Source organism: Sparus aurata, chromosome 17, assembly GCF_900880675.1.
Source record: "Sparus aurata chromosome 17, fSpaAur1.1, whole genome shotgun sequence".
Classification (NCBI taxonomy): domain Eukaryota; kingdom Metazoa; phylum Chordata; class Actinopteri; order Spariformes; family Sparidae; genus Sparus; species Sparus aurata.
The window spans coordinates 28514508-28528667 of record NC_044203.1 but is presented as its reverse complement, the minus strand read 5'-3'; the positions used below and the strand labels follow the sequence as shown (position 1 = coordinate 28528667).

Here is a 14160-nt window from a genome sequence, read left to right as displayed (position 1 = left end):
TTGAACGCACCGTTTTAGCTACAGAGGGAGACATCTTGCCTCTGTTTGATCTTTGGTGAGAGCTTAACATGCGCATTACTTAACAGACAGGATGTAGCCAATCAGAGGCAGAGTAGGGAAGGTCATGCCGAGCAAGGTAGTGTGATCTAAAATAACAGCAGTAGCACCCATATACCTATAACTAGTGGGCACAGCCTTCGAGGCGGAGCTCCCCTTTTATTGATTTAGCGCCCGGCTAACTTGAATGAGGATAGAATAGTTTAACCGTGTGGCTCCTTTATACTTTCCAAATGTTATTGGACCGGATTGCTAAAATTATGACTGTGAAACGAGTCATTTCGCATGAGTTTTTGACGCTCCCAAAATCGTATCCACCGTTTTACAGCACCTTCTTTCACAATGTTAACTTATGAGGAACAAGTATTTTTGGGCCACTGGGCATCACATGACGCTGTAGTTACACAGTTCGGCCACTGAGAAAATTGGCTTCAAACCCTGCTCCACTTCCTGGGGGCTTGGTAGCAGCTGAATGTCTGCTGACTGACTGGAGTTTATACAATTTCTAATAAATATATGAGAATATATATTTTTATAACACTTGTTACATAGTGACGCACATAGTGACTCGACTCCAAACCAGGCGATTCAGGCGGTGTGGGACAGATTAACTCCCTTTGGCGTTGACTTTGGTCTTTTTTCACTTTGCAGACCTTTTAAAAGCAAAAGAAATAACACTTCATATCACCACATAGGAACCCAAAAAGCACATGATGACCTCTTTAAGATACAAAGACCCAGTAGAAATAACAAGGACATGACCTCAGTGCTGAGCTTTTTTTTTTTTTGTTCACCCATGAGACACCTGAGCCTCCTTTCCTATAGGTGTCACTATAGTCGACCATCCCCCTCCCCTTCCACTCTACTCCTCCTCCTCCTCCTCCCATCCACCAAACCTCCGCGAAAGGGTGTGCGTTTTGAAGGTTGTATGAAGCTAAACACCACCACAGGGAAGAGCAGTCGCCACTTGGCCTGACAACCCGTGAAGAAGCCCCTGAAGCCAGGGCGGAGTACACCCCAACTCTCCCCCCCTTACCCCGTGTCCGTCATCCTCCTTCTGAGAGCTGGTAGTCCCCGACCAAGGTCCTGTCCTCCTGGACGGAAATACCGCATACACGGAGATTAATATATCAAAAAAAAAAGTTGACACACATATGGGAACGCGGCAACATGCGATGTGGCAGCTGTGTGGCTTCTCTTCAAGGTCAGTATCTGAGCACCGCCGCCTCACGGACGAGTTTCTCGGGCAGACGGAGGGGAGAAGAGGCGTGGAGGGGATGCCGCTGTGTCTCTCGCTTTGCCTCCAGCATCAACAATGACATCTTTCACCGGGGAACACATTGAAAGCCACTGACTCAGAAGAAAACTTGTGAAACACGACTGTTAAAAAAACAACAACATTAAAAAAACGAAGAGGTTTGGTTGTTGCAGCATCGTTGTGAAAAGAAAAGTCCAGCATCTTGACATTTCCTGCTTTTTTTTTTCTTCCGACGGCCTGTGTCGGTGCCACAGTTTTACCTGCGCTACAGGCAACGAACAACGGCTGGAGTCAAGCTAGCTAACGAGGATGAGGTTCTGGTTGTGTTTAAGCTAGCAGAACTGACCGTTAACGTCCGTTAAAACGGGCTGCTCGACGGGGAGAGTCGTCAACTAACGTGACGTGACGAAGTTGTGACCAAACTCCCTCGAACTTCCTTGACTTTTAAATCAACTCGTTTTCTTTTCAAGTTACTTTTTTCTGTTGAGGGATTTGTTTTATTGCTCAGTGACATGACTTCCAGGAGAGGCTCGCACAGCCCGGCTGGCTTCGGGAAGAGTCTACCGGAGCGGGGGCTGCTCCTGCTGGTGCTGTTGGTGCTCCTGGAGGGCTCCGTGCTGCCTCTCGGAGCCGCCGGGTCTCCGGACACCAGCCACCACACGAAGGCGGGGAACAGCGCCGGGAACGGCACCGGCAACGTCACCCATAAAAAGGCTTTCCCCGTGCTCAGCCTCGACTACCATCACATACAGACCCCGTTTGAGATCTCGCTATGGGTGCTGCTCGCCTCTTTAATGAAGCTGGGTGAGTATCATGTGGATGTCATGTTCGTTTGGTGACTTATTAAACGCTGCCTTGAAGCCCGGCTTTTTGAGTTCAGCCTTTCCAGGAAATGCTAGCTAGGTTAGTACAGGTGTAGTCTCCGCAGGTAGGTTAGCACATTCCAGACACATTTACAGATACAGAAGTGACCTATATGGTCAATATTTAAACCGATGTATTAACTTATAGATATTCATTTACATTATCTTAGTGTCGAATATATAGAATAACCAGTGATCGAAAGAAACTACTGTACATCTTACAAGTACTTTACTGGAGTATTTCCTTTATCTTCTGCTTTATTCTAATTACTTTGCAGATTCATGTTTTCTTTACTGTTAATAGGCTGTAGACGTACAGGCACAAGTCTTTTTTATCAGACTGTTCATGGAAGACTGGATCAAACTACAGGATTTCTAGTAGTGATAGATCACTGGTTGTTGTCACAATTTTGGCACAAAGAGTTTTATTTTACTTGCAAATTAACATCAGTTTTCCGTTTCCTTGATGTATTGGTATGGGCCCTGAAAAAGCCAGATCCCCTAGTTGGTTAGCTTAGTACAGCCCTATCTGCTGATGTACCCTGCATCAAAAACAATAAAGGCCGGTCTGTCTGTTTTATCTGACTGCTCTTTGATACAAACCCGCATAAAGCGAAGACCGGGTCACACGAGCATACAGGATGCCTGGTGATCAGATAATGGACTCAGTTATCCACAGCAGAGATAACATTGATAACCAGACATGCAAGTCTTAATTAAGATTGCAAGCCCGCAGAGACGGCTATTAATGTGCTCATAATGATTGACAGAAAAGATCAAAACTATCAGTCAACGGTTCAGGATGACCTCTGACCGCCAGACCACCCTGCCGCCTTTTATCCTGCAATAGGTGTTGCAGGAAGTATGGGTGCTGATGGGGCTGCGGCGCTCCCTAAAACAAGGCTATAACATACGCTGAATTCATAAGAAGGCCCAGATGATTATGCATTTGTCAGAAATTGTGCTTAAAAAAGTTTATAAGTTTTCTCCTGACTCTCCTGGCAATTTTATGAGGGAGTTTGGGGAATTTTTCACCCATAATAGGTTGGTGTTCAAGTTTGCCGTCTGCTGTAGTGCAAATTTATTGTTAATAACAATTAGATACATGTTCCAAATGGATACAGTATGAATGTTGCACACCATTTACCATGACGTCATTATAAAGACTAACCCCTCAGCACCCCCAGCTGCGTCCCTGTTCTGCACACCAATTCTACCGCCGTTACGCTGACCGAACAAGTTTTAAACCTGAGTGCTCATTCAGTGGGTCACTCAGAGGATGCATCTATACTGCTGGTCACGCAGATTACTCATCAGATCTGTCAGCCTCATGTGGAGTGAGAGGGTCTTTTTCTAGTGCTGTACTTACTCTCTGCCACAGTGATGACTAAGCAGCGTTCTGCAGCAGTCTGGTTGTTGGACTGTAAGGACCCGGCAGGTTTTCAACACAGAGGGGAACCTCCTGCTACATTTGTGTGAGTCAGAGCGTCGCAGCCTTGTCATATGGGATGAATCAAAAGCGACAAGCATATTTGAGATGAATGGCTTCATGATTTTCTTCGGCATTTGTTTCCAGCTGTGGCGCACAATTAGATACTTCAATCCAGCTTTTTACTTCCTCTTTTGCATTAGCGTATTTTGTTTCGTCACCCTTTGCCACTCCTGACCTCTCCACTCCTTTACATCTTGTCTCTTTCCTCTTTCTTTATACAGTATATACTTTACATTCTAGTGGGGCCGATACTGACACAGATTAATAGAAATCCAGGAGACCAATAACTGAATTTTATATATATATAATATATACATTTGCTGTAGGTGTCAACATTTAGAGCAACCAGTACATGCAATTTTCAAGTACTTTACTCAAGTATTTCCTTTTCCTGATTCCTTTATTCTTCCTCTCCATCACATTTATTTTATTTATTTATTTTACTTTGCAGATTCATATATTTTTTTTTATTGTTTATAGGCTAATAATTGTGATGTTTTACCAATTAGATACTGTTATGGGCGGGACGTTGTGAAAGAAGATGCTGCATGAGAGCCAAAGTATTGGTGTATTTGATCGTTAATAGTGAAATCACCAATACTGATAATCGAAAAAAATGCTGAATATCGGTCCCCTATGATCGGCCAGGCTGATGATCAGTCTGTCCCTGCTTTCCACAGAACGCTGCATTGTCCCCCCTGCTATCTTTAATTGAGAGCCAGCAGCTTGTCAGTTGCCAGTGACATCAGTGCCCTGACTGAGCACCAGCCTGTAGCCAGGGAAGGATACTGCCTCCCAGTCTGGGCGAGATGCCCAGTGTCTCAGGGGAGAGGAAAGGCAGAGCGGGACCACCTGGCCCCGGTGGCTCCTTGCAGTTCAAGGGCATGGAGTGAACAGGCGAAGGAGAGTTAGCTCAAGGAGTGATGAAAGTGTATGCAGTGGAAGAGAGACAGTAAAGAAATGAGACTGGATGAGTGTGTGGGCTGTCAGCAGCTGCAGACAGCGGTGACCTTAAGCCTCTGATTATCCCAGGATGGCTGAAAATGGGATGTGGGTAATTCAATGTGGCTGCTACACTGCTCAGCCTCAGTCCAGCGTCTGCTTCATGTTCATGGACCTCATATCCTAAAGTGCTAAAAGCACATCCTTGGTGCATTTATCTCTTAAGCAATCCCGCCTGTGTGCATGGTGCCTTTCTGTCCTTATTTTTCACATGACTGCTTTTCTTGGATTGATTATACCCAGTGCAGCAGATTATCATATAAATCATAACCCCGGGGATGTTATTTTACTGAGATTATGCCCTAACACTGTCAAAGCGATTGGGGATGTCTTTATATTTATGAGACATCCTCCTCTATTTGGACACCTGTAATTAGGCTGCAGACCAGAAATAACTGTTCTTTATCAACTGATGTCAAAAGCCATAATTGGCACTGGATGCCTGCTACACAGTCATGGAGTGATACCATTTCCCCTCCTGTATTAAGAGGAAGGGTGTGTATTGACAGGATCTTAGTAGTTATAATCAGGAAGAAATATTGTTAACGAGCGTTTATCTTAATGACATTGTTCCACATTCTTTTTGTTAATGTAATAAGTAACAAGACACCCATAAACATGTTTTGCCTGCTGTTATAAAAAAATAATGAGTTCACTTTAGTAGGGTGTAATGTCTACAACAGATTATAGCCCTAACAAACATCCTCGCGGCACTGACTTTCAAATTGACCTTTAGGTTAAGTCAGATCTGATAATATTCTCCTGTAATATATGAGTGGGCAATGAGGTGACACACCTTTTGATAGAAACCTTTGTGGCTGTGATATTGCTTGATTTTCATGTTGACCTCCTGCCAGCGAGGCTCCTTGCAACATGTCTGACAAGTCCATTTAGTTTCACCTTGCATGTATAATTCACAACTGGTCGGACCATTTGAAGAGAAGGCGTGTTATTAAAATGTGAAGCTCCATGGAAACCATTCACCGTTACATACAGAGTTGTTGTTATCTTAGTATAGTTTTTGTTGGTGTGGGAGTTGAACAGCAACCTGAACAATTGGTTCCTGTGAGTAAGAGTCACCCTCAGCTAGAGTCCTAGTGAAAGGAACATTTTTTTGGGAAAAAAAAAAGGTTTTTGAAGTTATCAACAACAGTGCAACATATGAAACCACTTTAGCTAGCGTCTTACTTTTTGGAGAGAAGTGAGCAAGATCATGCTATGCTTGCAGTGAAAATGTTCTGAGCTCGAGTGCAGCTTTTATGACCGCAGTTGCTGTGAATGTTTTGGCTGTGCAAATTAAAAATATAATTGTTTGTTATAAAACAGACTTGTAGTATTTTGATGCATGTTGTGGGTAAAATTATTTTATGATGCGTTGTGATTCTCTCCCAGAAGATTATGTCTCAAAGCAGAAAAGTCATTTCTCAACATAATGACTGTTGAAATGTGTTTGGTAAGACATGGCTGTATGTAAAGTAACAGGTGGAAACATCCTCATGTTGTTGTTCTAAGTTAGGCACTTCTTGAGTTTTGTTGAGGATGGCTCTGCATGAGCAAAGATGATTGAAGTAAATGAATCTTTTATTACTGTGATTACTATGTTAGCAAGTAGCAAGAATGATCTAAGGGGCTCTTATTTGTTGTTTTGTGTTTTTGTTATTTATCTAGACAGCAGGAAATGACATCAGGGGAAATGCAGGAATACTATACTCATTCATTCTTGAAAGGAAACAGCTTGCATGTGCAGATCCAGAGCTTTGACAGTGAAACACTTCACTGTGAGTAGGCACACAAGTGCAGATTCTGTGAGTGTGAGCTGAGAAAAGTGTACTTTGTCATTGTTGATATAGCACATGTTTGTGGCAGCCCAGAATGGTAACTCCTGCAGGCATAGTGTGATCATTCATCAGTGTTAAATATTGCTGTAAACTTTTTGTCTTGTAATTATCAAACATTAATCAGTGATCCTGAATCTACTTTCACAGTGTGTACTAAAATTTTCTAAGATCCATTATGTCTTGATTTCAGGAATACTGCAGTGGTTTAGCTTGATTGTACGCAGAGTAAATGCTTTCCTTAGAGACCTGCCTATTCTCTTAAGGACTGCTTTATCTATAGTAAACAATTGATAATAACTGAGGTTGGAAACATTATCAGTATCACTGGGTTGACCCATTCACCACCTATGTAATCCTTCTTGAACAATGTGTCCCTCCCAGTACCTTGTAATAAGTAGCAAGACACTCATAAACAAGTTCTCCCCTGTAGTTCTTAAAGTAATGAGTTCACTTTAGAAGGGTGTTATGTCTGCATTCTCCCAGTACCTCCTGCTATAGTTAAGATGTTTCCTTAAATAGTTTCGATAAAATTTGAAACAGTCAAACCTTGGTTGATTCTGGTGCATGGATTTGGCTACACTTAGGCAAGATATATGTCTGCCTATGAGTAAATGCACTGGATTTGGCAAACCCATCAGGAAATACAGGCCTTAGTATTGCCCTTATCTATAATGCCTGCGTGGGAAGGTAAGAAACCACACCCTTGGCAATGCTCAATGTTTCCCAAGCTATACCTATGTGTTACTTAGGTTATGACTTAGCACAGAACTTTTACATTTTCTTAAATAAAATCTGATATGTGACATGCCCTTTGTCTCAGAAAGGGATGTCTTTGCCTCTTATTTAATAAAATTGTTCCATATGTTTTTAATATCTAAGACATTCAGTAAACTAGGCTTTAAAGTATAGTTAGTATGGATTGGTTTGATGGTTCTCCATTCTGTCCATGTGCCACATTGTTGCATGCATTTCTTATCAGATAACCTGAAAAAAGTTGGATTTACCAATGGTATCTACAGTCTTTCCGAAAGTCGAATCTTTCTCTCCATTTACTTTCTTTCAATTTTAATCATGAGACACTCATCGCTGGGCCTGTGTACAGAATTGCTTGTAACAGACATTTGATACTGTCACTGAACTGAGTTCCATTCTGTTGTAATAGTGGAAGATGTCTTTGTAAAGTGTAATAAGGATCGAGCAGATATGTTGTGATGTTAACCTGGTGACGACTCACTCACTTGAGCTGATAGTATTGTGCAGATATGGTGTCATACTGGAATATACCAGCAGCAGGTCATTATTAATAATTGAAACCAACACTGGCCTTGCACAAGCAACTTGAGGAGCACAATGATCTGCATCATACATTCAAACAATGACTCACAAAGGCACCGTTGTCAGGAAGAAGGCCTGCATCACTCTGACATGCACGTGTTTCTCGACCTTCCAGTGAACCACCACCAGTGTGAAATCTTGATTTCTAGGAAAAACTGAATGCATCATCAATCACCTTCTTCAACAAAAGGACTGTTTAAATGTTTTCTCTCTTTTGTGCTTGCTTGGTCCAGCCGATCTTGTTGCCAGCAGTGTACAATTAGTCACCTGGCAACAGGACACAGTTCCTGGCTTTGGGAATGATCGTGTGTAGCAAGTGCTAGGCTCTGCTGTCACTGGGTACACATGCAGATGTGAAAGAGCTGTTACCCTTTAGTGGTTTTTAATAACCTTGCAGCAATAGTCTCTCAGTAGGAAGTAGGGCAGTGACACAGTGGCTGCTGTAATTGACAAGCAGTCTTCTCAGAGTTCAGGAATCTGGCATAAAAATCCTTCTGTGTAAAATATAGTTTTCTTCATACTCACTGCTTATCTCCCTTCATACATGTGTCCTGACAGCACTGCAATTGTGTGCCATGAGGTGGTCTTTGAAGTTCACTGCCCTCCTTTCCACTATCTTATCTCCTTCCCGTGAAGAGTACTGATGGCTGTAATTGGAGTCATGCAGTAGAGATTAAAGAATGTGTTAACTGTCACCACTCAGCTGAGGTTGGACGCTCCCGGCTTCCTCCACTGAGTCTTTTGTCCCTCCCTGCAGGTCCTGGACATGCTGAGAGCTTTTACATTTAGCTAAGGTCACTACTGATGCTGAAATGGGTTCTTGTCTCCAGCAGGCGCAGTCTTTACTTGTTCCTCCTGGTCACACATTAATGATAATGGGTCATTTAGGGTGTCACTGTTGGATGCAGTGTTGAGTGTGCCACTGCTTGAGGCGCCAGCAGTAATTAATTTAGTCCATGCAGTCGTGAGCTGTCTGCCCTTTCCTTGAGGACTTTACTGTGCTCGTCTTTTTATTGAGGGGTTTGTGTCAATACATTTCCTTACAGAGTCACTTTAGTTACTTCTTGTGAATTAGGAAAAAAAAACATTCCTGCAACTAGGGCTGCACAAAAAATCGTTAAAGAATCGCGATCTCGATTCACACATACACGTGATCTCATATCTACACACAGCGATTCTGAAGCATTTTATATCTCGAGCTGAATCACAAACAAATGCTCCTATTTTCCTCCCGGATTTTTTGAAGCGCCCCCAAACGCAGCACTGCCGCTGCCCCCTCCCTCAACCTGTGGTAAAGCGCCTTTACAACACGTGACGGAGTGACAGTGGCGGAAGCCCGCCTGCAGTTAAGTGTTTGGAAGGAGTGAGTGGAAGCCGTTTTTAGACGGGGCAGCAAGCCGCCAATCTGCCCCGTCCTTTTGGCGGCTAGGTCCGCGGTTTTAGACAGAGGGCGGCGAATTGGAGGTCTGGTTTGGTCCGCCGATTTCCCGCCTCGGAGGTTCCACTTATTTCCGCCTCGCCTGCTAGATGAGCAACTGGACAGCCGCTGAGATCAGGAGATGCTAGCGTCTCCTCGATCTCTAGCTGCATGGTTGTATTAGCTTGTTGTTGTAGCCACAATCTAGGAACGGTCGCTACTTTCAAATTAAAAGCCCTCCGCTAAGAACCCAGCTCTAAACTCCAATGGGGTGTAATGTAAAGCTCTTATTTTGAAGACAAATTCGTTGTCAACTGCTCACAGCCCAACGTCGGGCTTCACGTCACGTCACGTTACATGTTTACCTCTACCTCTGAGGCGGCTTTTGGAAAAGGAAGAAAATTATGCCTCCGTTTTAGAAAGCAGATCACAGCAGCTATCACATATCACCTAGCATAAGATACGGCCCCAATAAACACTGTACAACATGAGGTATAAAAGGATGCCCTCTCGTCTTGAGAGACTATTGTTTTGTATTTTTTTTTTGTGTAAAAATAATTTCTCATCCAATGATAGAACTTGAAATGAACAAAAAAACATTGCTTTGGCAGAGGCATAGTAGTATCTGCCATACTATCATGTTTTTTTTTGTTTTGTTCAAGTTCATCAGTGTAATAAACATTTTGTGAAAAAAATCGTGCCAGAGAATCGTGATCTCAATTCTAAGCAAAAAAATCATGATTCACATTTTTTCCAGAATCGTGCAGCCCTACCTGCAACCTTATTTCACAACTTCTGCTGAAGTGAGCAACATGGACTGGTACATCAAGGAACTCACTGCAGTGTTCAAAATTATGTGACAAAAGCTAAAAATCATTTCCTATAACCACTGATTGAGAAGGTTCTAGGCAAATGCTTTTCACAATATATACAGACTCAAGAATGTGAGATCTCATGCTGTGAAAGAATTAAGATCTTTAAATATTTGGAAAGATAAGTCATAGTGTTGAATTTGCCATGGAATCTGTGACAGGAAGCCTACACAAAATGCTAGCTCACGTTTTGATACTGAAGCTCATAGTTTTGTAAATATTTATCACTGACTTCTTTCATTTTGGCCTGTTTATGGATCATGTTGAAGGAAGTGAAAGCTATGAGCCAAAAGTACCCTTGCTGACTTAATGTCACTTGGAAAACCGCCTAACACAAGGGATTATGGGACTCCCTGTCTTCTAATAATAACTTCACTTGGTTTCCCATGCCACCCTCTGGATTCAGTTATGCTTGTTTCCATAAAGTTGACCTTTGAAGTAAGTTTTATCAAGGGTATTAAAAAAACTTTGCTTGTAACCGGAAGGTCTCCTATGGGTCAAACTGCTCTGTAGAAACATAAAACCAGAGCTGCTCAGCAGAGGAAGTTTGTGAAACTAGGCCACTCCTAGGTGTTTGAATGTGTGAAAACCTGTCTACCATTGTAAGTACTCCCTGTGGGCATGCTGAAAATAAGCACGTGTGTCTTTTCAAGTTGTTTATTTAAATTAAATTGTAAAGAGCGTTCCTTTCTGTATTTTTCCACGCACATGCTTTCAGCATGAGGATGTCAGTTCTTGCATAACAGTGGCAAGTTGTGATCTTCATGGAGTTTCATATGAGAGGACAGTGGTGCAACCATATGGCCAAATGTCAAATGGATGCAAAGTCTCATCAAGATCTGACTTGCAGAAGTAAATGCTGTTTGTTTGCGAACCTTGATTCTTTGAATACCTTAACACCTTGGTGTACGCACTGCCATCTGCTGCTCTCTGTCCATCTGCAACAGACTGAACATTACAGTCTTCCATTAAAGAGAGTGGTTGATATACAGTAATGTATTTAGAATACCTCTTATGTACATATAGGCAGTGTAACTTAATTACCTCTCCCTTTTCGCCCATGTCCGTTGGTTGGTTTGTCAGCAGGATGACACAAAAACTACTGAACTGATGTTCATGATACTTAGATGGAGGATGTGTCTCGGCCCAGAATAGAACCCATACATTTTTAGTGCAAATCCAGATAAATGGACAGATCCAGGTACTTTTTCTCAGCTTCTTTAACATTGTGAGATGGAAATGTTGACATAATCAGGGATTAATGCATGGATCTTGATTAAAAAAAAAAGAAATCGTGCGTATGGTATGGTATGGCTGATATCTGAGTGAGTACAATTTTGAAGTGGATCCTAGATCTGGTGACCCTAAATTATGATTATTGGCGGTTTTAGATTTAGAGTGATAACAGGACTATCGAGTTGGAAACTGTATTATCCTTGATTAACTTGAAGGGGACTGCTGGGCCTTGGCAGAGATATGCGCTCTGCTGAGTGCCATTCTAGTTAAAGTTGTTAACGGGGAAATCTTTAAATTCTTTGCAATTCCTCACTCACATTTGTAATCAACCAAGGTGATAACAAACTGATATTAACGCTCATTTTATTGGCAGAAGTTTTATATAAAACACTCACCTGGGCATCGTTTCTGTAGAAAGCTTGTCACTCCAATCATTTCTGTCAATCGTGGAATCAATTAGCCAAACTAGAGGTATGCACACCCTCTTGTCTAATGTGGTGTCCCCATCACTGATCAGAGATCTCTGTAGTGTTGGTGTCACTTTTAGGCAAAGCATTTTAATTATGCAACAGCCTCTATAGGGGGTTGAGGTAATGTGAACATAATGAGCTAATTTATGGTGCTAATTTAGCTTTCATTTTGAAGCCTCAAGTAAATAGATAGATGGTTTCTTCTGAGGAGACATTGTGCCGTTTAAAATCTGTAAACAAGCTGTGGAATCTACATCCTGCTTGACAGATATCCCTACAGGAGAGTCACAAAAGGATTCAGTTTGTGTTGCAAGCAGTTATCACAGAAAATCTTTGTTAACCGACCTGGCTAGGAAGCCTCTGTGGATCTGTGGTTGGTGCCTGTTTTCTTATAAAGTGCATTGGAAAGAGAAGAGTCCTGAGCCTCTGGGATCTCACTGTGGGGAAATTAGGTCTCCCTAGACCATTTAAGATAAAGGCTTCCTCATTCGCTTTCTTAAGAAATCCAGATGTGCAGCTGCATGCAGCTGTACAATCCACAGACATACACTTGTTGAGCTTGTGTGCTGAAAACACTAATGGTGCTGTCCTCAAGCCACCCAACTATAAACACCCCTCTCCCTCCCTCAGAGGCCGTGTATTCCCTCAGAGAGTTGATACTAATCTTCATACACGTAAGACAAATCCCTGCTAAACTGAAATGTTAAAATGAATGTCATATACATGTCTGGCGCCTATTTCTCAATTGTATGGTCAATTACTTGCACTGTGGAAATTCTTGTTTGCTGGCAGTATTTGTGCAAGACCTGTGCATTACATAACAACCTGTGATGTGTGCTAATGCGTGAATATTAATTAGCTGCTCCATGTTCCTCGTTGTGCAAACATAAGAAAATTGGAGCCGGCCTGAGCTGTTGTCACCCGCCTGTCCCACCTGTCTCTGTTCAGGAGAGGACACAGCCTGTGACGACTATGTAAGGCCAGAAACCAATGTCGAACTATTTTGTAATGACGCCACAACACGACATCATTATTGTAATTACTTTATCAACTTTACAGCCCGTCTAATTTGACATGTGTCTCACTCTTCCTGTAGCAAATCTTATTGTTAAGCTGTATAAACATATTGTTTTTCATATATGCCAGTGGTTACTGTCTGCTCAGGACAGCTCTGCTCACTAGCTCAGTTAACTGATTGGTCAAAAGAGCATGTGATAGGTCAAGCTGATCCTAGCGTTTTAGTGCGCCCTCTGCTTGATTAGAAGGCAAACGCACTAACAGCCCTAATGCGCGAATAGATTGTACATTACACAGGTTATAATGTCTGAAATGTGAACTTTTCACCCTGCGTTCCAACAAATGTTTGGATTTCGAATAAAAAATGACGCCTTTCTACTGTGCCAGATGGTCTCTATAGCGGTTATTGATAGTTTCACATGCTGCTGTCTATGTTTTCAGCAGCACCATGGGTTAAAATTCTGTGTGCATGGCAATCAAATCTCATATTTCCATTTATTTGCTGTAACTCAGAGCAGATGTGCAAAGCAACAGGTTGACATGGCTCAGTTAACACGTCAGTCCTGCTGGTTCTGCTGCCAGGATAAACACACATGCACACACAGACAGAGAGTGGAAGATATAGGTCCTATTGTGTCATTCATCAGGGCTTTGAGGCCCTTTGTTGCAGGTAATGTAAAACAGTTGGCATATTCACCTGAGAGCTTCTACCATCAGATATCATTTCACAAGTCTGTAAAATTGGAAAAAACTTGTTAATGTTAATAAAGTGGCATATATATTTGCAATGCTGCTAGCTCATGTTCCACTATGATTGATATTATCTATTATCTTTCATATTGTCCACCCCTGTAAAACAGTATAGCCTGCATGTGAGCATGTAGCCGTATCTGGTTCATATTTCTGTGTATGTTTGTGTTCTGTTATTATACCGTGTCGTCAGCTGTTACAGTGCCAGCTGGATAACAGATGCATCCCTCTGCTGAAGTAGTGTACAGTAAATATAGCTCAGGAAAGACTTTTCACACGTTGCTGTCTGTTTGGAGTTTTCATCTTCCTTTCTTAACTATTCATGGAGCTCAGGGTGATTGTGTTTATAGTCCCATATCATCCTTGTTCAGAGAGCTTTTGTAATTTGTAGGGCATTAAGTGTGAGTACTTGTAAAAGCATTAACATAAACGGTCTCAGGGGACTGGCAGAGCTGCTTGTGCTGTGACATGAGAGCCATGTAGGAGATGATTGCAAAAGGTTATTTTGATTATGCGAAACTCCAATCTCCAAAATTGGATTAGCAAGTAAACA

The 14160-nt window shown here is 42.2% G+C and overlaps 1 protein-coding gene across 2 annotated transcripts in view; it reads left to right on the top strand.

Annotated features, from left to right (window-relative positions):
* The first annotated feature begins 921 nt into the window (after positions 1-921).
* The window catches only part of slc9a1a (solute carrier family 9 member A1a), a 40171-nt gene continuing 26932 nt past the window's right edge, over positions 922-14160 (top strand). For both annotated transcript variants that reach the window (XM_030393937.1, XM_030393936.1), the window contains exon 1: positions 922-2119. In XM_030393937.1, coding sequence (XP_030249797.1) covers positions 1828-2119 — 292 coding nt within the window. In that variant the 5' untranslated portion in view covers positions 922-1827. The remainder of the gene's footprint in view (positions 2120-14160) is intronic.